The sequence below is a fragment of the Nicotiana sylvestris genome, chromosome 1 (assembly GCF_000393655.2).
Source record: "Nicotiana sylvestris chromosome 1, ASM39365v2, whole genome shotgun sequence".
Classification (NCBI taxonomy): domain Eukaryota; kingdom Viridiplantae; phylum Streptophyta; class Magnoliopsida; order Solanales; family Solanaceae; genus Nicotiana; species Nicotiana sylvestris.
This window is the reverse complement of record NC_091057.1, coordinates 157,055,361-157,081,263: the sequence shown is the minus strand read 5'-3', so window position 1 is coordinate 157,081,263 and position 25,903 is coordinate 157,055,361. Positions and strand designations below refer to the sequence as shown.

The following is a 25,903-nucleotide window of genomic DNA, read 5'->3' as shown; positions in this document are numbered from 1 at the left end:
GAATTAACACTGTCACTGGAGGTATTTTATATTACGATCCAAATAGAGATCGTGAAGAATTAGCAAAGATGATTACTGTTATGTGCTTACCTTATACTTTTGCTTCTAATCCTAATTGGGTTCATTATATTAGAAGAGTGTTTAATCCTACTTATAAAGGTTGGCCTCGCGCAACAGTTAAGAGTGATATTTATAAATTCAAACATGAATATGAACAATATTTGCGTTATTTATTTACTCATATACCTAATCGGATTTCTATTACTACTGATATTGGTAGAAGTGGTAATGATTGTGATTACCTAACTGTTACAAGTCATTGGATAGATGAAGAATGGATAATGCAAAAACGCATAATTGCATATAGAATAATTAATTCGCGTCACATTATCCTACTATTTCAAACTGTTTAGTTTATATTGCAGCACTATCTGATTTGTTTGTTGAATTTAGTGAGGGTGGGGATATTTATGAACTTGCTATAAATGAAATGAAACAAAAGTTTAAAAAATATTTTTTTCCTATCCCTCCTATTTATGGTCTTGCTGCAATGCTAAATCCTACAATGAAATTGGGAGGTCCTCATTTTTGGTATTCAAATATTTATAAGGCTTTAGATCTTTCAAATGAGGAAATTGCGACACTTGCAGATGCAAAAGCTTCAATTAAGATTAACGCTCAAACAGTTTATAATGCTTATCAACTTGCCTTAGAGCATGCTAGGCCAACTATTCCAACCCCTACTTCGTCTAGCTCACAATCCTCTAAAAGAGTTGCGGGCTTAAAAGCTCTTAAATCTTGGACGGAGTTCAGGGGGTCTCAAGGTGAAAATTATGATGAAACTTCACATCTAAATGAGCTTCAAGTTTATTTGTCTCAGGGACTTGAAAAGGAGAATCCAGACGGCTCTTTTGATCTTTTGGAATGGTGGAAGGCAAGGGAAAAACATTTTCCTGTTCTTGCAAGGATGGCTCGGGATATTTTATCAATTCAAGCTTCAACTGTTGCATCAGAGAGCGCTTTCAGTCAAGCAAGACTGCAAATAGGTGATCATAGAGCGTCTATGAGGGATAGCTTGGAAAAATCAGTATTGTTTAGAGATTGGATCCGCTCGGAAAGAAGAAACTTTGGAATTGCAGAAGCACAACCGGCGATAGATGAAGCTTATGAAGAAATGATAGCGGAACTTGCGGAGGATTCGGCTTCGCCCGGAAGTGGTGATGAACAAGCTTCTTTTCCACCACCACCAACGCAACCTCCTCCGAACCTTGAAGGATTTATGAGATTTGTTAGAGATAATACATAGAATAATATGTAACTTGTATTTTGGCACATCTTCCTTAGTTTTTTTCCTTCTAATGGTGGTATTAGTACCTTGTTGTGCTCATTCCATTGGGGGAAGGATGACTAAGAAAGATATGTCATTTTTTGGTAATAAAATTTATTGCTTCTACCCATGAGCTTCTTTTCGCAATATTTCTTTGTCTATACTTAGAATTATTTATAAGCTACAATATATACATAATATACAATATATATACTACAAGAAAATATATAAGAGAATATATATACATAAGATACAATATAATATACTACAAGAAAATATATTATGCGAAAATATATACATAATATACAATATATATATACTACAAGAAAATATATAAGAGAATATATATACATAAGATACAATATAATATACTACAAGAAAATATATTATGCTACAATATATACATAAGATACAATATATATACTACAAGAAAATATATTATGCGAATATATATACATAAGATACAATATATATACTACAAGAAAATATATAAGAGAATATATATACATAAGATACAATATAATATACTACAAGAAAATATATTATGCTACAATATATACATAAGATACAATATATATACTACAAGAAAATATATTATGCGAATATATATACATAAGATACAATATATATACTACAAGAAAATATATAAGAGAATATATATACATAAGATACAATATAATATACTAAAAGAAAATATATTATGCTACAATATATACATAATATACAATATATATACTACAAGAAAATATATTATGCGAATATATATACATAAGATACAATATATATACTATAAGAAAATATATAAGAGAATATATATACATAAGATAAAATATAATATACTTCAAGAAAATATATTATGCTACAATATATACATAATATACAATATATATACTACAAGAAAATATATTATGCGAACATATATACATAAGATACAATATATATACTAAAAGAAAATATATAAGAGAATATATATACATAAGATACAATATAATATACTTCAAGAAGTGATATTTATGCATGACAATTTAGTGTTTTACTATTGTTTTGTTATTTTCTTTTTCATCAAGCACTTTAATAATTAGATATACATATATACTACATATATATTTTTAATATAGCCATGATACTACAAGAAATTGTCTAAAAAAAAAAAAAAAAAACCCGCTAGGCCCGCGAAGCCCACGAGCCCGGCCCGTTAAGCACAGGACCATGTGGGCTTAGGCCCGTCACGGGCCGGTTCCACCCATTAGGCCCACGAAGCCCGGGACCACGAAGCCCGGGACCGCGAGGCCCGGCCCGTTAGGCCCACTAAGGCCCGGGCCCGGGACAAAATACAGCATTACTTGTAAGTAAGACAAGGTTTTTAGTAGTTAATGAGCGAACGCCCAGACTATTTGAAATTTCAAAACTTAATATTTCTTTAATCCTAGTAGAATACAACAATACAAGGTGTTCTCAAGCAAATAACACAAAATAATATGAGATAAGTGATGACACTGTCATAAAATATTCAATAATAAAATTACATAAAATAAATATTGCTAACTAATAAGCTATAATAAAAATGAACATAATCTAAAAATACTTAGTCATGCTAAAACAAGTCGACTAATAAGTACTAGTACTAATTACATGACTAAACACTGAAGAAAAAAATAAAGTTAAGTTATGTATTTTTAATGTCTAAACTAATACAAAGGGGAGTCTTGGCATAACTGGTAAAATTGTTATCATGCGACCAAGAGATCACAGGTTCAAGTTGTGGAAACAATCTTTTATAGAAATGTAGGGTAAGGTTGTGTACAATAGACCTTTGTGGTCCGCTCTTCCTCGGATCTCATGCATATCTAAACTAATACAAAGCTTAAATAGAAATATTTAACATTATTGTCATTCCTAGTATTGAATTAAAAACTTTTTGTTAGCATTAGTATCAATTTGGTTTAGGTTTGGGTTATGTTTGAATTACTAATATTTATGGTGTATAAAATATATTGGACCAATCAAAAATTCTAAATTCAAGCTTGAAATAATATGTTAAAAGATAAAAAATATGAAAAAGTTTAAGAAATATTTATGAATTATACTATAACTATTTTAATTTTTGGCCAGATCGTCCAATCTTTTCATAGTTACGGCGCTGGAGGGTTTGGTACGTGCCCGCTCTATTTACATGTAATATCGGGTTGGTTTAGTTTAGATTTGGCTTTTCTTAGTTACAACCAAATCAATATGGCCGGGGCTTTTAAATACCAAATCAAATCAAATCAAATCAAATCGAATCATAGTCATTTTTTACCCGATTTAACTCGTATTATCGAATTGGTACAGTTTATTCGTTTTTTGTGCACCCTAACACCATGTATGAATTTGAACTTCGTTGGCAGAACTCAACAGCCTGAATTTGGAAAGTTTAGACGTGCAATTACTTCATATTAAACATTAAAATCTTGATTTTGAGGTTGATTCTAAGGCGGCAAAACATTAAAATCCGGTACATTTCGTCTCTACTTTAAATAGGGTACTAGATATGGCTATTTGTGCACTTAGCGTCAGGTGTAAATCATCTGGGTATATCCGACCCATAGAACCATGTCGGTGACCCATAAACTCCACACTATGACCCGACCCACTAAACCGTTCTCTATAAATCACCAAAAGAAGACATTTCTCTCTCTCTCTGTGTTCGCAGTCTTTAACCAACCACTGAGTTCGCTATGGCATTTCCTTACTTGGAAGCAGTTCTCGGTACGCCTTTTTTTTTCTATCTTTCTACACCTTTTACTTATTCGCGTTATAGTGCCTCAGGTATTTACTGGATATTACATTTTCTGAACGGCTCTACTGTCTTTGAATGTCATTACTGATATCTATGCAATCTTTTTCCCGTTTTCACGCTTCCATTTTTACTGGGTTACATTATTGCTTCTTCTTTCTTGGTCCATATGTTTCGAAAATTTTGGCTCTTGATCAAATATTTGTTGTATCTCTGTTCAACGTCTGTTTTGAAATAAGTAGGTATTATAGGTTTTATTGGATTCTTTAACTTAACAATTTTCTTGTATTCGGTTAAAGGATGGTTGTTGCTTTCTTAGTCTACAAATTTGGAGCTTGATAAAATATTTGTGGTCTCTCTGTTGTCTGTTATTAGAAAGAAATAGACATGTAGGGGTTTTGGGTATCTCTAATTAATATATTTCCTGAAGAAAGGTATCGGAATCTCTGTAAAAATCTTGACGTGTTTTATGCATTATTTGGGTCGAATGATCCTTGCTTTTCTTAGTCTAGCAGTTCAAAATCTCTGGGTTCTTGATTGAATACTTGTAACTCTCTTTTGGTTGCCTATTTAGAGAAATAAATAGGCTTTTAGGGTTTATGTTTTTTTTTTTGAAACTAATGTATTTTTTGAAGAAAGCATCTAGTCTGTAGAATTCTTGTTGTTCTCTATGCATGCATGTGTGTACCTTTTTTATCTCGGGGACTATTAATTAGCTATGATTCTTTCAGTCTTTCTTTAGTATAGAAGTTCAGTTTCTATTTAGATTCTTGTAGCATCTCTGTTGTCTGTCTGTTTAGAAAGAAATTGGCATTTTGGGGTTTAGGTTATCTTGAACTTAATTTATTTCTAGAAGATAGTGTTGTAATTGGTAAAAGTCTTGATGGTTTCTATGCATGTACGTGTACATTGTTCTGTCTTCGTTTAGGTCTGGTCTTTGCTGGGAGGTTTTTCAGTTTGGTTAAAGATTTATATGTCAATATAAGGTTAATGCGATGTTAACATCATATTGAATCATTATGGTCTGTTGGTTAATCTGGTTGTATACTAGCTCGGGGTTATGCTTTCAAGCCTCAAAAACAGTTTAATATTTTTTTTTTTGTACTTTTATTTTATTTTTGCACTTTTTTTATACCTTTTATTTTATTTTATTTTATTTTATTTTGATTTTGTATAATGTTGGCCCAAGATGAATTTAAATGGAGAAACATGAAGATTGAAACAAAAACGTTATCAAATAAAGCAAACAGCAACATATCGGATTGCATTGGAGTCCTGCTTCATTTTTTTGATAAGGTAAATTGTATTGATCAAAAGGGAGAGAACTCCCGTATACAGGAAGTATACCAAAGAGTAGAGAATTTACAACAGAACATGATTCTCTACAAAAGACGCCCAATCTTCTATACAAGTAGGGGCTATATGAGTGCACCCAAAAGCGATCAAAGATAAAAGACTATTCTTAAGATGTGAAAAAGGAGACTCAATCCCCTCAAAAGCTCTCCTATTTCTCTCCCTCCAAACTATCCACATGAGAGCTAACGGGGCGAACTTTCACGCCTTTTGCTTTCTTCTTCTACAGAAACCGGCCCAACTATATAACATCGCCTTGTGGAGTCCTGCTTCATTTGGCGGTGAATAAATTAGGTGCTTTCTTAGAGTTCCTAAGAAACTAAGTTAGAATTCATTTTAGCTAGAGCCTATCTACTGATAATTTTGAGGTCGTAATATGACGGTTCTAACTTCTTCTGAAAGGCCTTGAAAGTTTCTTAGCCTTGTTTCTTTAGAGTTTTGGGGATGCATTGGACAATGCCACCAACCTCTTCTGATGCTAGGTTGGCACAGAAAAGGTCTAAACAAGAACGAGAAGATCATGTTGGACACAATCCCTGCTGCCATTTGGTGGACAGTTTGGTTAGAGAGGAATCATAGAATATTTGAAGGCATAAAGGAAAATCTACTTGCACTTTAGATGCTTGTTATGCATGTTTTTGGTTCTGGATTTGTATGACTTGATCACTATAATTTCAAAATTTTAATTAAAACATGTATTGATGCGCTGGCCCTCAGTGCTTTTACTGAGTTAACTGAAATTATTGTTTTGTATTCATTTCAAAATTTGTGCCAGATGCTTCCTGTGATGTGTTAAACCCTATTTGAGGTTACACATGTTACTGTTCTTTACTCTCTCACTGAATACCTTTTATTCTGCTGCTAAATTTTATGTGCATCTTCACGTGCTGATAAGCTTCAAACTGTTAGGTCCTTTTTCTTGTTGTTGTAATCAACCAAAAGGATAAGACTAGTAGATCCATTGGTGTGTGCCTTTTGGATTCCTGGAAGAATCATGATAGAACTGGAGGACCTTTAGATTTTCCAAATAAGCGAAGTTCATTTTAAGTGCTTGAATGCCTTGACTTTTCCACCTTTGCTCTCCCTCCTGCCGTGCCTAAATTAAGGACCTCTCTCATTGTTGTTACCTCAAGGAGTGGTGCATTATTTGTTATATGGACTGGATAGAAGGGAAGGAACTATAGATCTTTGAAGGAGAAGTTTACCCTACTCTTTCATTGAATTCAGTATCTGGTAAATCTTTTTTGCTGGAGCAAACTGTCTAGTGTATATCGTATAATGAGTTTTTGGATTTTGTCGGTAACGTAAGTTCCATAGGAACCTTTTTTGTACATATTCTGCATCAACTGGATGCCCATTATAACATTTACATTACACTGTTAGAAAAGGAGTGGTGTGTTATTGGTATTTAGAGAGCTTTAATTGCAGGATCACATTGGAAACACCTTTCATTCTGTGTATTCTAATTTGTTCTGGCAACTTTCTTCTCCAGTGGAACCAATGAATGTCGACTGTTGAATGATTCTGTAGGTGCAGGAAATATGCTTAAATTGACTGACACCTTGACTCTCCCTCCATGAGTTAATTGTTTTTTTCCGTTTTTTTGAGCATTGACTGCTAATGCAGTCTGTTTTTCACATAATACCTTAAGCGATGATTACGTAGCTTTTAACTTCATTCAGTTGATAAGTAAGGACTGCTAATGTTGGTGGGGGATACACTCATACTATCATACACAATATCCACAATTTGTGTATCGTTTATGGACTGGGACAGGCAAGAAGAAACTGAAAATATCCTTTTTGTTAATCTTATGGCATTTTGTTGTCATCTGATGTATGATATGGTGGTCTCCTCTTTTATTTTCACCCTTAATTTGGTCTGATATATAGCTCAACTAGCCAGTAGACATCATTGGTTAAATGATGATGCAATGAGATGAAAAAGGTCTGCTTTGGTTCAACTTTTGAGACGTGTTTTGTGTGTTAATGGTTTTTACATCTTTATATTTTGGTTTTTTCCTTGTGTCTCTTGGTAGTTGGCTTGCTTGCTGTTTGCTTCAGATTTTATCTCTGACTTCCCTCCTTGATTTTATTTATTGCCGTCTTTTCTAGGGTGCTGTATTAACCTCCCTTCTTATTGTGCTTTTGGCTCTAATTTTGCTGTTGAATTTCAGGATTCATGATATTAATGTACATATTTGAGACATACCTTGATGTACGACAGCATGCTGCTCATAAATTGCCAACACTTCCGAAAACTTTGGTGGGAGTTATCAGCCAGGAAAAATTTGAGAAGTCCCGTGCATATAGTCTAGACAAAAGGTTTATCTCCTACTTGCTTTTGATTTTTTTCTTTTGTTCAGGGGATACCATCCAAATTGTTCTATTTTTTTTGATATTCTTTTTCATCTCTTTTTTTTTTCCAGTTACTTCCATTTTATCCATGAGTTTGTTACGATACTTATGGACTCTTCCATCTTGTACTTCCGGATATTGCCCTGGTTTTGGAAGGTGAATGGTTCAGCTTTTTTCTTAAAATGTCCTCTCTTCCCACTCTAGCAACTCATGGACTTTGTGTTTTATATTCTGGCAGATATCAGGAGAATCTTTGGTATACCTTGGTCTCAATGCAGAGAATGAAATATTTCACACACTTTCATTTTTAGCAGGAGTTATGGTTTGGTCACAGGTGCATATGAGTATCCCTTTGGTTTCTTGTTCATAATGGTTGACACTTCCTGGAGTTGAATATTTGTCCATTGTATATATTTTTTCTTTTTAAAAAGAATATTTATCAGCACTCTCTAGGGTTTTGTTTGTCCTTGTTAAAAGTGAATTAATTAAAACTGTTTAGCATTATGTTACAATGTATTTAATGTGCAAATCCTCAGATACTCTCTCCTTTTGAGTTACAGAAGTTCTATCTTTCTTTAATGCTTCAAAGTACCTCTTGCCCCGTGTTAATTTTATAATTTTTACACCCCTTTGTGTGAACGCGGTATGCTTCGTGATCCGGGGTACCCTTTTTCCTTATAAAGGGACTTTTAAAGTTCCAGACTTTCTAGTGCTATCGCCCCTTTTTCAGCCTGATATTATCAAGGTAGACTTCCACCAGACGCCCTGGCTTTCTTTTTAGTTTTCCAATCTTCTAGGAGTTATCACTTATGTGAATATGACCTTAATTTCTCATACTTTTAAACTGTGAAATGTAGATGAAAAATGCCTCTGTGATGGTGTGATCCTATGTCAAGTGAATGTTAGCTGGCGAGGTTGATGATTTGTGATCTGAGTTTGATTTTGGGATAACCTTTTTTCCTTATTTGATGATTTTGTGTCAGTTCTCGTCAGGGAACTTGTCTGTTGCTCGTTTAGAAAGGTATTTTGCTCCAACTATGTATGAGTTGTAGTATTTGTTGCCAAAGTTTTAGGTGAATAGTTGTTTCTTCGGGGATGAGTAAATCTTTTTGTGCATAAATGCTTTCCTTATGTCCTAAAGGGCGCTCTGTAGAGCCTCTTTTGTGTCCGAGCAATGTAGTCTTGATCACATTGGCTAAATGAACCACAAACCATATATGCAGTCCTGGTCTTTATTTTTCTTTTTCTTGTTAGATTGAAGATAGCTTCAGGTCTGATTTAATCATCTTTATCTTCCCTAATTGTGGTGTTGGACGAGGATTCATTCTTTAAGTAGACCTGTCTGTTGAACTCAGAGAGTGAATTTTGTCAAATTTGGTGCATTTGTTCCTGATTCCCGTGATGCGTGACGCGGCATCTTATTTTATGCTTTGCACTTGCAATGATGAGCAAGTTTAGTAGGTAGTTTTTAGTTTCTGGTGTTTCAGAGTTTGACTCATCTTTTTCTAAGTTAAGTTCTCAGTTAGAGAACTGTTGTGAAATACTTCTGTTTGGCACACGACTACTTTCTCGTGGTGAATTTGCTGTTAGTTCCTCTTTTGAATATGCTAGTATTTAGTGTGGTGATATCGTGGACCAAGGACGCCTTCAAGTATTCTGGATTGCTTCAAAAAGTTATAGCTTCATAATCTGGTACCAATTCTAAATTTTCAAATACTTCTACAGATCACCGATTTGCCATTTTCATTGTATTCAACCTTTGTGATTGAGGCCCGCCATGGTTTCAACAAGGTATCATGGAATAAATGTAATTCTTTCTTTAAGCATGCATCTGTCATCCCTTGGTGGCTGACATGTCTCTTTGGAATTTGAATTGTCTTTTTGATGCAGCAAACAGTATGGCTATTCTTTAGGGACATGATAAAAGGAATTGCTTTAGCTATTGTGATTGGTCCTCCCATTGTGGCTGCCATCATTGTTATAGTACAGGTACTGGGACATGGGTTTTGTTTATTCAAGATTTTAGCATGATATAGCCGCTCACTTGTTCATCTCATTTGGCATCAACTTTTTCTTGGATCTTCATCACATAATTTTACCTTGCACGTTCATTTTGGAGGCTGCAAAATATCATCTTGTGCATTCCGCTAACAGCACTAATCTATTCTCGATTTGCAGAAAGGAGGTCCTTACTTGGCAATTTACTTGTGGGGGTTTATGCTGATTTTATCTCTTGTTATGATGACTATCTACCCTGTACTAATTGCTCCACTTTTCAACAAGTTCACTCCGGTAAGTAGTACATCAACCCCTTCTTCCCCTCAAGAAGAGGAAAATCAAAAACATATTTCCTGCAGCTCCATTGTGGTGATTAATTTTTTTTCCCCCAATGAGTAGCTTCCACAGGGAGACCTTAGGTTGAAGATTGAGAATCTTGCATCCTCACTCAAGTTTCCCCTAAAGAAATTATTTGTGGTTGATGGGTCTACAAGGTCGAGCCACAGCAATGTGAGTGATTATTATACTGATCTTTGCATAGTGGTTATATATGTAACTTTTCACATTGAATGCAAATTCATTTTATGTGCTATAATTTCATAGATTGGGTGGTCCAAGTTGTGCTAGTAGATTTTGAGATAATATTTGAATCTTTAAGTTACGCTAGTTTTGTTCCGTTTCCAGCTCAATTTTTTTAATCCTCTGTCTATGATAGCTTTTTGTCGGAACTAGCAATCAGGTTTAGTTTTAGCTTTGCTTAATTGCTTCAATATTTTAGCTTTAAATGAAGCAGATTTGCAGTATAGCCCTGATCTCTTATTTGCTTTATTTTTCTTTTGCAATTGATTACCTTTCAAATCTTCTCATACATTTTGGAGATGAAGTGTGCGTTTTGTTTGCATATGGTTTGCGAAAGGTATAGTAAGGTGTTCCACTTGTTGAACAAATCAATATGATAAAGAGCTAAGGATGTAAAACTAACTTGGAGAGGTCTCTCTTCGTTTTATCATTCTGGGCTTAGTTTGAGACGTCCTCTTGGATCTCTTGGTTTTAATCAGACGGTGGAGTAGTTGCACTTGTGCTGAGTGACAAATGGGCATGTGATACTGTTGCTTTTTATATGTCATCTGCCTATTTACTGAAGGATTTGGCTTTGAGGGTGGGGCAAGAACATTTTACACAACAATTGAGGATAAAAGAATAAATTTATATTCTTTTAGAGTGTAATTGATAACGAGAAGATTTCAACTCCTCTCACCCAACCAAAAACAAGAAGATTTCTAAATATATGAAAGTGTTTATGAGCTCAAGTTCTAGTATTTTTGCTACAGTAATAAAGCTTGGAGGGGATTTAGTTGTTATCGTCTTCTCTATCAGAGTACTAGGCTGCACATCAAATCTGTCTAGTCGTTGGTAGTTAGTTATATTTCAGCTTGAAAATTGTGTTCAACTCCATATAGTGTACGTGAGTCATAAACAATGGTTGATTAAGCCTTCATTTCTCTTCCATTTATATATGGTGAATGTAATGGAATAATAAAACTACGCCCTACGCAGAAACTAATGATAAAACTAAGTTGTGTGAATTGGTTGCAAGTCATGTGTGCTTCTGGGTAAATAAAAATACGTATGAAGAATTTTTCCCCTCTGTTGCCTTTTGAAGTCATTTTGCTTTCAGTTTTGCATTTGCTGTTGGAGTCTAATATAGTTTTCTGATACTTTGGTTTCATTATAAAGTTCAATGGATACAATAATTGTTTATGTGATAGCTTTATGGTCCTTATCCCTTCTACAATAACCACATTATGTTACGGGATGTGTTGCTGGATAGGGTTCTGACAAAGGTGTGTGTAAAAGTGTGTCTACACTTCCCTGATGCATGTTTTGTAGATTTAAAGCAGCCGTTATGGCTTCAGGTTCCAGCTAATCATAGCCAACTAGTTCTTACTCCGTATAAAAAGCTGAGCCATTGGATCTTATTAGATCTGCGATATTGTAGCTTCTGGTGGAAAGGGATATGAAATTTGCATTGGAAATCTCCCTGCTCAGTCATTTGTTGGATTTATGTCGTGTATGACGGTGAAATATTAATGGTCACAGAGGGTATAATATTATCCTGATGTTTATACCTATTACTTATTTCTGTCTTGTCTCCCGTATACCTAGTTATCTATTTCTCTTTTATCTCCTCTCTTACTCCGCGGGCTGATCTTGTATCTGCAAAATTTTGCTAGGCATACATGTATGGGTTCTTCAAGAACAAGCGCATTGTCCTCTATGATACACTCATCCAGCAGGTGTGGTGCCTATAAAACCTTGTTAAGTGTTCCTTGTCTTGTTTTTTCCCCGGTCTTCTATTAATCGCCATTAGTTGATGAAGTTGTGAACATTTAATGATTCCTCGAAACTGTTTTGTTGGTAAAAAGGTCGTTCTAACATGATCTTGACAAGAAGTAAAATAACAAAGGTAAGGGTTTTGAGTTCATATGCAGATTCTACCATTTTACTATTGCATAGCAATAGAACTATAACTTTGTTGAATTGTTCCAAGAAGGGTCACTATAACAGATACTCCCTCCATTTCAATTTATGTATTTTTACTTTCCCTTTTGGTTTGTTGCAAAAAGAATGTCACATTTAGTAAGTTTTTGGTTCCAAGTAACTCGAATTCATGTTTTAAAATCTATGTTTATTCAATCTTTTTGCTTGGTATAACCACTGTAATGTAAATAATCCCCTCTTATTTTATGGGTTTTGTAAGTTCCTTGAGTTTAGATAGGAGTCAAAAGAATGTACAGGAGCTAATGACTTCTCTTTACTGAGGTGCATCTTCTGGATGCTTAGTAAATGAAATTTCACTTTACCTGATAAAAAAGGCTTTAATTCAACATTCCCATTTTACCCTTAATGATACTCTCTTATGCGTATGATATTGCATGTTTAAGACCACAACATTCAAAGGGTATTTTTCAGCACGTTTTACACACTTCTAGTTTAAGACCACAAGCTGCAGAAGTCTTCTTTACATGGAAAATTTTGTGCCCTGTTAAACTAAGACACCAAACTGAAATGGAGGGAATATCTGTGTGATGGCAGGAGTCTATGCCTTGATACTGTGAAAGTTGAAGATGGTAAAACTTGTTTACTGTGATCATTTTTGTTGAACCAGTTCTATGTTCCTTTTTGAGTGGACAGTATTCTAATGACTGCTAGTTCATTGAAAACAATTTCTGCCATTTGGTTGCTTAAGTATTGGATGTCCTCAAGCAGAGGCGGACCCAGGATTTGAGCGTCGCGGGGGCCCCACTGCCTTTAGATATGCCAATTATCAGTGGCGAAGTTTGACATGTTTATTCTTTGAAAACTTACTGATTATAATACATATCGAAAATATAAATTCAATTTTTACTAACATAAATAATTTGGCACTGACATAATATTATCCGCTCATACTTGAACTCGTAGTATTTATATATGCAAATCGTGCGAAGTTTAAACTTTAATGTGTAAATTCTTGTATAGAATAGCCCAATGTGATTCTAGCTAATTAGATGTTAATTAGTTAAATATTTGGGTATCACTAATTAGAATAAGAAAGTATATATCTTATTGATGCATATAAAATCATAAGCCACTTGCAAATTTCCATAAGGAAACACACAGGAAATTGTCCAAGTTATTTCATATTTTACTATCTTCATAAGGTAAATTTTATTGGTAATTATGTGAATGCAACTGCAGTCCCATTCTTGTAAAAACAATATGTTTTATTTCCTCGTAGATGTATAGGAGATAAAACTTTTAAAGAAAGAGAACAAGGGAGAATTTGAAAATGAATAAAATAAATTAATACCAAACTAATTCAAAAATATAAAAGAAAAAAATAAACCAATTGCCTACGTACTAAAGGAGTAGTAGTAAGGTAACAAAAAGGAGTAGTAATTATTGTTGAATTAAGAAAAAGTAACCAAAAAAGAAAAGAAACAAAAAAGAATTGAAAAGACAAATGTTTTACAGATGGGTTCGATCTCAGGTATCCAGGTGCAGGAAGGAACACACATTGGCCGCTAATACCAGTCACCCTGCGCAACTTTCGCTGTTTGAGGGGGCCAAGGAAAATATATGAGGGGTCCTCAATATATATAAAAATATGTATTATAGCTATATACAGGTTTTTTGTCCGAGACTAACGGGGTCCCGTGACCCCTCAACCCCTAGTGTAGGTCCGCCTCTGTCCTCAAGGAGATAGAGGCTAATTTACTGTATTTGAGAGCTGTAGCCAGATTAAGATGGAGTAATATCTTGAGGAATGAGTATATGGGTCCATTTTCATTATATGTTCACGCTCTTCATTTACTTTCTAACCAATTAAAATATGATATTCCTGTTTCTTTGAACTGATTGGATGTTAGAAAGGTTGTCTTTACTGCATGAAATCATATGTCATCATCACTTCTTATGCATGGTATCGGTGTCGCTAGAATTCATGAAAATACTTTGCTGGTGGTTTAGCCATCGACCTCCCCAACAAATGATTTCTTCTTCTCTGTTTATTATTTTTCCTGGCTTTTAAATTCCTTTGAAATGTTTTGGTTAGTTCTTTTTAGTTTGTATTTTGGGAGTTAATTTCACTTCTTGGTGCTCTGTAGTGCAAGAATGATGAGGAAATAGTTGCTGTTATTGCACATGAACTGGGTCACTGGAAACTTAATCACACAATGTACTCCTTCATTGCAGTCCAGGTAAGCAATTAAATCCTGAAGCCCATGCCTTAATTCTCATTCATATTTCAAGTCTGTTAGCAGTTGTTTTATTTTGGGGGGAGGGGGGGGGGAAGCTGGAGGGATTCTTGTGGCTAGTGTAGCTGGCCAAGAAGGTTAATGAGGAATCTGGTACACTGAAGTCAGAGACTTCTCACCCTAATCAGTTCTTTGTTTTTTTTCTAGATTAAGCATATATTTGCTTCATCCCTTTTTATGTGATTTACTTTGTGTTGGCACAAAGATTCTAGGGGTTCATTTGTTTTACATCTTTGATTTTTGTGGCAGAAGATTATATCAAAAAGTAAAAAGATAAAAGAGATTTTCTTATGGAAGAAGATAATGCTAAATTTTGTTCGAAATCTTGAAACATGTGAATGCCAAACGACATAAATATTATTGTCAGTATTGTAAAGAAATGTGTCAAAACTTAAGAGCATGCCCACCTTGTCACAGAAATGTGTACAGGGAAATTGTTAGATCAAGCACCAAACGGTGTGGCCTAGTGGTTAATCAAGTGGGAGGAGAACCATGAGGTGTCTTAGGTTCAAAATCCTAGCACAGGCAAAAATCAGTAGATGATTTCTTTCCATCTGCCTAAGCCTTCTGGACAGAGGTACAAGTAGGCACCCGTTGAATAGTCGAGGTGCACACAAGCTGGACAGCACGATCGTTTTAAAAAAGGAAAATTTTTAGATCAATTATATTCTTGTTTACTGGCTCTAGGTACCTGCCAATTTATCATTTTGTCTGCTGGTTGGCTTTCACGTGAATGTTAAGCGTTGGCTGGTTTAAGTTTTGGTTTTTGCTGTAACGATTCATGAATGTGGTGTAGCATTAAGCAGCAAAAAGAAATTCCATATGGAGTTGAAATAAGTCTAATAGTTATTGGATACTGATCACGATAAAAGAAACATTTTTTTGTAGATTTTGTGGTTTGATCGGTGAAGTAATCATGAGCATTAGTTTCTAAAAAAGTTGGGGTCCTTTAGCACATCTTCAATTCTTATTATGTAGTTTATGTTTCAAACATGCTTGCTTCTCTTTTGATAGTAACCATAAGTATTTTCCTACCTTGGGAAAGAACATCCTTATCCTCAAGTGATTACATGTTTTTGAAAAATAAGAAGATACCAGAGTAAATATTATGGTAAGAAAAAAATATTAAATAAAAGCATTTGAGGGTTCCTGAAATATATAGCGCCGTGATTTAACTGCCCGAGAAACTGAACCTAATGTAGACATAATTAATCCCCTCACTTCATACTTTCAAGATGGAAAGAAACCTTAGCTCCCCATCTATAGAATTAGGTGATAAGAATGCAAATGAAAAATTATGAGGGTTGGAAGAGCATTTGGTCCAAATGGTATCCTAATAAAGGTTTGAGGTACATTTCAGAGGGTGAGTTTAATGACTAACCAAGCTTTTGAATGTTCTATTGAGGATTGAAAACATGTCAAAAGAGTGGAGAATGGGTACCTGAGTCCAGTATATAAGAACAAAAGAAATCTTTAAAGTTGTGCGAACTTTCATGGGATTAAACCTTTGAGTCGTACGTTGGAACTTTAGGAAAGGGCGATAACACGTCAACTTAGAGATAAAGTAGGGGTGATAGAGAACCAATTCGAATTCGCACTTGCCAAACTCTACAGTATATGTTATGTTTTTGTGAAATTTATAGGGATAAAAGGAAGATATTCATTGATCAAGTGAAAACATATGATAAAGTATCAAAAAATGTCATTTGATGGGTACTTGTGAAGAAAAGAATTTATATCAATGTTCAAAAGTGTGACTAGAGATGTAGAGGATTTCTCGTAACTGTGGATTTATACCAAGGCTCTGCCTTGACCTGTATTTGTTTATCCTAGTTATGAATAAGTGAACCAATAATATGGGGGATGAAGTTGTTAACTGTATGCTATTTGTGTATGATATTGTATTAATTAACGGATCTAGTGAGAGTCAATAAAAAATTGTAACTTTTGATAAATCATTTTGGAGAGTAAGAGTTTTAGGATGAATAATTAGAACAAATCAACATGCGCTACAAGCTAGCCCCAATAAGAAGAATGCTGGTGGTGGTAGATGGGATTCTAGTGTCCAAATGCAAACAATTTAGACATTTATGTCCTGGCTCACTCTTCATGAGAATGCAATGATACATTAAGATGTAACACATAGAATTAAATAGAATCATTGAAATGGAAGAATATTACGGGAGTGCTATACAATAGGAAGCACTAACAAAGTGAAAGTTATGCTTCATGGAATGATTATGAGACCAACAATGTTATATGGTGTGAGAGTTGGGCATCCAAGGCCCAATGTATCTACATGATGAATGTTGTATAAATGCAGATGTTAACATAGCTATGGGGCACACTAGATTGGACAAGATTAATAGTTATCACATTTGATGGAGAATGCAGGTAGCACACATATGATAAATGAAATAAGATCACGTTAGATAGTTTAGTCATGTCCTACGTGAATGCTCGTCTCTAGGAGTTATTCTATGATTATTGAAGGCGCTAAAAGGGGTGAGGTAGACGTAAAATCACATAGAGGAAAGTATTAAGAGAAGACCTTCCATTGCTCGCAATTAATTATGACTAATGATACGTACTGTTTGGATAAAAGCTTAGCTATTGTTGTTGCACTTATATTTGGTCCATTGTTTGACAAAGGTTTTCATAGTTTGGGATCAAAAGGGCCTGATAGACTATGAGTGCATACATATGATTTATATAGCTAACATCAATTAATCTGGATCTAAGGTGTAGTTGATTGATCGATTAGTATGCAACATTCTAGATGGATCAGCTCTGTTTCATGCTTTGGGTTTTCGCTTTCCTTGCCTTGCTCATCTTGTCAGTTCTTCTTTTCTGTCTTCTTGGCTATCTGAGGCAGAAATCCTTGCTTTCTCCCTATTTGCTCTTAATAAAACACATCCACTTGCAAGAACCTTCACTAGTTTGTTTGTCATAATATATTTCTCATATATCCATTGGATTGACTTGAAGTGGTTGGCTTTTTTCATCCTCTTATATCAGTAATTGGCAATATTTTCCTGTTCAGATCCTGTAGGGTGATCCCAAATTGAGTTACTCCCATCATAATCCTTAATCAATCATGCGATTTTGGATGCATCTGCTAAACAATAGTGTCCATAGCATGTTGATCCCTCTCCTTAATCAGATTTCCGATTATCGATTTTGAAATCCGTGTGTTGTGAATGATAACTTCCACAGCATGTCAAGCAGTATTATTGGTGAATAATTTTATTGCTCAAAGCCTTCTATTTTTCTGAGTTCCATTTTCTCCCTTTCTAACCGGTGATTTGGTACAAAATATGAGCTTCTTAAGTCGCTGCTTGAATGCAGTGCAGAAAAGGGCCTCAGTGAAACAAATCTGTAAGGGTGAGAATACTGTTGTCTGTAATGCTTAGAGCCACATTGTCAACAACTGTTTCTTTCCCTTCTCAATTTTGGATTGGGATCACTTAGAGCCATATTTTCTGTAAGGCCCAGTATTCTCCAACTGCCAAACAATACAAAGTGTGATCATTTTGGAATCAAGGTGTAAGATGCTACTGCAAGTTATTGTTTATGGACATCGCCGTTGTAATCTTTTCGAAATAAAATGCTGGTAAGATGAATTTACTTTCCTCAATAACATTCAAATGGACAGGCTACATTTGTTGTGCTTCAGGTGCATGGTTTGTCTGACTTTTGGTGCATGACATCTAACATTTCCAAAAAGTATCTTACTTCTTTCTTCTTTACCTCATTGGAATGCCTCGTGCGCACATACACACTTATCCATGTGGTGCATAAATACACATTTGTTATCTTTTTTCCGTCCAACTTTATATTCATGTTTGTCTTTTTCTGACTCTAGTATTTTTTCCCTGCAGATTCTCACGTTGTTGCAGTTTGGAGGATACACTCTTGTTAGGAATTCAAAGGACTTGTTTCAGAGTTTTGGGTTTGATACACAACCAGTTCTTATTGGACTCATCATTTTCCAGGTAATACTAGGTCAGGAGGTTTGGCTACTAGGAGAGTTAAATATGAAAACTTAATTTTGAAATATGCAATCCCATTCAAGTGCATCTTTTGGGTCCCAAGTACCAATTTTAGGAGCAAATTTTGATATTGAATGAATTGAGAGATCCTTCAAAAGTTAGAAAGAAATGACAGAGCTTTTTACCCCCTCTGTCTGAATTGAGTCTCCTTTTTCCTTTTCTAGCCCAGATCAAAATAGTGGCCACTTTTCTAAAGAGGGAACCTTGGAAACCTATGGCATGAACCAACGAGCCCTGCATTTACTTTTCTCAAGCGACTTCTCTTCGTTTTAATTATAAAAAGACAAACCAAATATTCCTTTTTTGAACCACTTGTCTTGCTTATATAAGTAAACAATTCATTTTCTTGAACTCACATCTTAAATTCATTAAAAATTAAATCAAGACGTTTAATTTGAAACGTTCTTTTCACTTATAAAGTCAAATTGTATGACATAACTTGTGAGTCTATGAAAAAGGTGCAATATATGGTAGTGATTGATTTGGGTACAGTACAAGTAATTGATATATCCATATATCATATTTCTGCAGGCATAAGAGTTTTTTCCTTTATGTTTGGTGGAAATCACATGTTATACTATATTCCAATAAATAGATATCTGTGTTATGATACAAGTCCACGTTTTCAAAAAAAATGGATGAGATTGGGTCCCAGCGGATCTAAACAATCTTATTTTTTTGAACACGAAGAAATAAAGAAGCCATTGCAATTGCTGGAAAGACTAGGCCTACTAACGGCACAAAAATAGATGGAAGGTTCAAATTTGTCATAGAAGGGGTACCTCGATGTACTATTTGTATCTGTTATTAATCAACGCTGTACCTTTAGGTTGTTTTACTCTGTGACAGTCAATAATTTTGGGTAGGCAACCAGGTTGAATTTCACTACTCTGTTGTACTGTTGTTTGAAACATTGCAAGAACACAGATTATTGTTTTCAATTAAAAATCAAATATTTTTTTTCCTACTTATTCAATATTAACTTTATTGTTGCAGCACACAGTGATACCTCTCCAGCACCTAGTAAGCTTTGGCCTTAATCTTGTAAGCCGCGCTTTTGAGTTCCAGGTAAATTTTGCTTAGCACCTGTCTTCAGATTTTGAATCTTTACCTCCCCCCCCACACACACCCCAAAAAAAATGCTTTTACGTTAACTTTATGTTATTTCTTTCTCCAGGCTGATGCATTTGCAAAGAAGTTGGGCTATGCTGCACCTCTTCGAGCTGGTCTTGTGAAATTGCAGGTTAACCATCTCTTCTTTCACGAGCATCTCTACTTTAATAGAAGTCGATTGTTAGAATGTGCATGTTGTCTTGCATATTTTTTTTTCTTTTTAACTTTGTACTAGCTGTGTATTAACCATTCGTCTGGTGTCTTCCAGGAAGAAAACTTGTCAGCTATGAACACAGATCCTTGGTATTCAGCCTATCATTACTCTCACCCTCCCCTAGTTGAAAGACTGGCTGCCATTGATGAACCTGATAAGAAGACGGACTAACAAATACGTGGGAGTTTCACCATTTGACGTAGAACTCAGTTCTATACTTTGCACTGCACATCTGCAAGCATAGCTATTATATGCTTGCAATTAGTCATGTATGTTGATCTTTCGAAGCACAGCAAAAGTAATGATCTTTTTTTTTCAGATGAGTAACTCAGTATTAGAGATCACAAAGAGGGGAAAAGGGAATGAATTCTTATGTACTAACATTTGAAACATAAGAAAAACAATGATCTTTTGAAGATGTTACCTCAATTTTGCTATAACGCCAAAATGTGAAGCATAAAAAAATGATCTTTTACCATTGGACAAATCATTTACCAATATTGGAATAAAATGGTTCTAAACAGAGCGAACTGACAGAAAATTCATTCTTGCTATCATAACTAGTTTGAAGAAAAAAAGGACCTTTGGGCTTAGGCACATGGGCGCCTCAGTTTTATTAATGGCAGATTAACCCTTTGCTTATTGCTTAGATGAGCTCTGGGAGGTTCACCATACGACGTAGTTTCCGTTAAATTGAACCGCCAGAGCTTGGTAGTTGATAATAAGATCAAAACTACTCAAGAGTATATATATAGAGGGTTATCTTAAACCTACCATCAAACATAAGGTGCCGTCTTAATTATTAATGTTGGAATTCATCAAATTTAAATTATGAATTTGTCTCGACCTCCGTTGTAAAGGGTAAAAGTGTCCCTTACCGAAATTCCAGTCAAGTAGTTTAGATAAGGTATGTGTTTTGTCAAGTACTTTTGGTTGAGTTACCCCATTCTTCAAGTAGAAGTAAGTCGTGAAGCTTAGGTGCATAATTAGTAAGAAGAAAAGGAGGGTCATTACCTATCCATTCATGGCCACTATCCCAAAACGTAACACTAATTTGGTCATTCTTTTGGCATTTGTTTGTGTAAAAATAGACATTACAACCATTCTTTTAGTTTTTAAGAGCAAACATAGAAATACATTATCTCATACGCACCATTCACTTGTCTTTACTAAAGTTGGCTAAAAAGGATACTTAAGAAGGAAGAAAGAAAGAAAGTGCTATAACGCATGCAATCATGTTATTGTTTTCTCTCATCCATTACTTCTAGCTTTACAACAAAAAGGTAAAGTATCAATCATAAAGGTCAATAATTTCTTTGGAGAAAAATTCTAAAGATAGCAATATGATAGTCTAACTATAGAGTTTCCTTAATTCAACATCTCTACTTGTTTAAGTTAATTACCTTTTCCAATGTCGTTTAGTCATTAAGCACCATTTGGCCGCATCTTTAATAAATTTTTTATTTTAATAAATCTTTAACTAAGAAGTGGGACAGAAAGTGGGGTGGTGGGGTTGACAAGAGCATTATTAAAGTTCCTATACTAGTTGTTTTAAATGATTATTATAGATAGTAAACACCAGAAACTATATTTGTTATGTATCTATAGCATTTAACTCCACATTATGTTACATAGTATAAATGAATAATTTATTCGTAGGTAACATGTAAGACTAAGTTAGATTCAACATCAGTTCCTTTCGCTAAAAATTTAGTTAGGCATTCAACTTCAGTTTCTTTCGCTAAAAACAACAAAAAAAAAAAGATCTATATGTTATAAAATAAAAGCAATGCAGTAAAATGTAAACAAGAAGAGATAGAGAGAATGGAGAAGTGTTTTCTTCTTTCGCTTTGGTGTAATTTTTCATTGCAATTACATGACCTTTTATAAGTATAAAAAGTAAAGATGATGGACATAAAATAGGAAATTTAATCTTTAAGTTATTCACAACATGGACATCCAATGTAGCATCCAATGTAGTATCCAATGTAGTATCCAAAGTAGTATCCAATGTACAAACTATTCATAACACTCCCCTTGGATGTCCATGTAAGATAATGTGTCTCATTAAAAACTTACAAAAAAAATAATATTGGGATGTACATAGTTGCTTATAATATGCATTGCTTGTTGCCTCATTAAAAACCTTACCAGAAAAATCCAATGGGACAAAACCTTGGTTAAGGAAAAGAGTGCAGCGTGTAGTTACTCCCCCTGATGAAAAATCACTTAATGTCTCGAAGACGACGCATTCCAATCTTATATATCAGCTTTTCAAATATTGAGGTTGGTAATGCCTTAGTGAACAGATCAACCAAATTATCACTTGAACGAACTTGTTGTACATCTATTTCACCATTCTTCTGAAGATCATGAGTGAAAAAGAATTTCGGTGAAATGTGTTTTGTTCTATCTCCTTTGATATATCCTCCTTTCAATTGAGCTATGCATGCAGCATTGTCTTCATACAATATTGTTGGAATATTCTCTTTCGAAGAAAGACCACATGTTTGCTGAATGTGTTGAGTTATAGATCTTAACCAAACGCATTCTCGACTTGCTTCGTGAATGGCTATTATCTCTGCATGATTTGAAGAAGTAGCAACCATAGTTTGTTTTGTCGAACGCCATGATATGGCTGTACCTCCACTTGTAAATAAATAGCCTGTCTGAGATCGACCTTTGTGTGGATCAGACAAATATCCTGCATCTGCATAACCAATCAATGATGGCTTGGATTCATTTGAATAAAATAAACCCATATCAATGGTCCCTTGGAGGTATCTGAATATATGTTTAATACCATTCCAGTGTCTTTGTGTTGGCGAAGTACTAAATCTTGCCAATAAGCTTACTGAGAAAGCTATATCTGGTCGGGAATTATTGGCAAGATACATTAATGCCCCAATTGCACTAAGATATGGTACTTCGGCACCAAGAAGCTCTTCATCATTTTCATGAGGTCGGAATGGATCTTTCTTTATATCAAGTGATCTCACAACCATCGGGGTACTCAATGGATGTGCTTTATCCATATAGAATCGCTTTAAAATCTTTTCGGTGTATGTCGATTGATGGACAAATATTCCATCTTTCATATACTAAATTTGTAGACCAAGACAAAATTTTGTCTTTCCAAGATCTTTCATTTCAAATTCTTTCTTCAGACAGTCTACTGTTTTTGGAAGCTCCCCAGGAGTTCCAATGATATTTAAATCATCAACATACACGGCGATTATAACAAATTCAGATCCAGACCTTTTTATAAAGACACAGGGACAAATTGGATCATTCTTGTACCCTTCTTTCAACAGGTATTCACTCAGGCGATTGTACCACATACGTCCTGATTGTTTCAATCCGTATAAAGATTTCTGAAGCTTTATTGAACAAGTTTCTCGAAAATTTTTATATGCTTCTGGCACTTTAAATCCCTCAGGTACTTTCATAAAAATTTCATTGTCTAATGATCCATACAAATAGGCTGTAACAACATCCATTAGATGCATATCAAGTTTTTCTTGTACTGCCATATTTATGAGATACCTGAAGGTGATAGCATCCACTACAAGAGAATATGTCTCCATATAATCAATTCCAGGCCTTTGGGAAAACCCTTGTGCCACAAGTCGTGCTTTATATCTAACGACTTCATTTTTATCATTTCGTTTTCGCACAAAAACCCATTTATACCCTACTGGCTTTATGCCTTCAGGTGTTCGAACTATGGGTCCGAAGACTTCACGTTTTCCAAGTGAAGTTAACTCTGCCTGGATAACGTCTTTCCATTTTGGCCAATCATTTCTCTGTCTACATTCATTGACAGATTTTGGTTCAAGATCCTCATCTTGTTGCATTATTTCAACAGCAACATTATAAGCAAAATTTTTATCGATAACAATATTATTTCGGTTCCATCTTTTCCCGGTTGAGACGTAACTTATTGATATCTCTTCATTTTCATTATTTTTAGGTACCTGGACCTTCCCTAAGGTCTTATCATTTGTTACGTCTTGGGGCTCTTCTTGAGCCACTACCTCTGTGTTATGTAACACTTTGATCACTTGCTCATTTTCTTCTTCGAGAATTTTTATCTTTATAACCGATTGGTCTACCACGTTTCAATCATGGCTTAGACTCATTTGCTTTAATTAATTGTTCTGTCGGGATATCAACTCGAATTGGAGCATTAATACCTGAAATATGTGACTTAGTCACCCTTGGTAGGTTAGTGAATGCATCTGGCAATTGATTTGCAATATTTTGTAAATAAATAATCTTTTGAACCTCTTATTCACAATGATTTGTTCGAGGATCTAAATGAGACAGTGATAATGCATTCCAATCTATCTTCTTTTTTCAGCTGCTTATTTTCTCCCCCTAATGTTGGATATACTGATTCATTAAAATGGCAATCAGAAAATCTTGCCGTAAATAAATCTCCAGTCATCGGCTCTAGATATTTTATAATAGAAGGAGATTCATATCCAACATATATCCCCAACCTTCTTTGAGGACCCATCTTTGTGCGTTGTGGTGGAGCAATTGGAACATATATCGCACAACCAAAGATCCTAAGATGGGAAATATTTGGCTCCTGACCAAAAGCCAATTGCAATGGGGAGACTTTATGATAACTTGTGGGCCTTATCCGCACAAGTGCTGCTGCGTGCAAAATAGCATGACCCCATACTGAAATGGGAAGTTTTGTTCTCATAAGCATTGGTCTAGCAATTAATTGGAGGCGTTTGATCAATGATTCTGCTAGACCATTTTGTGTATGAACATGAGCAACCGGATGCTCAATTGTTATCCCAGTTGAAATACAATAATCATTAAAGGCTTGGGATGTAAACTCACCAGCATTATCAAGACGAATTGTCTTAATTGCATAATCTGGAAATTGTGCTCTTAGCTTTATTATTTGAGCCAACAATCTCGCAAATGCCATATTGCGAGTTGATAGTAAGCACACATGTGACCATCTTGTAGATGCATCTACCAAAACCATATAATATTTGAATGGTCCACATGGAGGGTGAATGGGCCCACATATATCACCCTGTATACGTTCCAGAAATATAGGGGATTCCATCCTAACTTTAATAGTTGATGGTCTAATAATTAATTTTTCTTGAGAACACGCAACACAAGAGAATTCCTTAAATTGAAGAATCTTCTGATTCTTCATTGCATGTCCATGTGTATTCTCAATTATTTTACGCATCATATTAGAACCAGGATGGCCCAACCGGTCATGCCAAATAATAAAATTATCTTGATTAGTAAACTTCTCGTTTACTACGGTATATGTTTCAATTCTGCTAATACTTGTGTAGTATAAGCCGGAGGAAAGAGCAGGTAACATTTAAAGCACATATATCTTACCAGACATTATTGTAGTAATATAAAGATATTCAATCTTTTCATTGTCACACCTCCTTTTTCCGCCCCTGTCACACCTCCTTTTTGCGCGCCCCGCCCCGAAGGGTTTAAAATGCGCGGGTGGAGTTTTTCCAATTTAAGTGACAATATTCGAAATGGGATTATTTATTTAATTCAGAGTCGCCACTTGGGAAAGGTTTGGCTTTTGGTGTCCCAAGTCACCGGTTTATCTTGAATCCCAAATCGAGGAAATTTTCGACTTTTCCAAATGAAGTCTGCGAACCAGAAATTCTAAGTAAGGAATTCTGTTGACCCGAGGGAAGGTGTTAGGCACCCTCGAATCCCGTGGTTCTAGCACGGTCGCTTAAATTGTTATAATGGCTAAATATCTGATTTAAATACATGTTATGACTTACGTGCTTTTATTAAGTTTAAACCGCTTTTATTATTATCATTTATTTTTATGGAATTGCAACGTCGTGGAAATGCATCTCGAACCACGTCACAATCAATGCACCCGTGATCGTCG

The 25,903-nt window shown here is 34.9% G+C and overlaps 1 protein-coding gene across 1 annotated transcript; it reads left to right on the top strand.

Annotated features, from left to right (window-relative positions):
- Positions 1-3,875: 3,875 nt before the first annotated feature.
- Positions 3,876-20,418, top strand: LOC104223807 (CAAX prenyl protease 1 homolog). Its single transcript, XM_009775618.2, has 14 exons — positions 3,876-4,075; positions 7,633-7,780; positions 7,885-7,969; positions 8,052-8,147; positions 9,539-9,604; positions 9,704-9,802; positions 9,992-10,105; positions 10,211-10,321; positions 12,046-12,108; positions 14,461-14,553; positions 18,492-18,605; positions 19,659-19,730; positions 19,840-19,905; positions 20,044-20,418. Exons 1-14 carry the CDS (start codon positions 4,045-4,047, stop codon positions 20,158-20,160), a joined length of 1,275 nt encoding a protein of 424 aa, XP_009773920.1. The 5' UTR covers positions 3,876-4,044; the 3' UTR covers positions 20,161-20,418.
- The last annotated feature ends 5,485 nt before the right edge of the window (positions 20,419-25,903 follow it).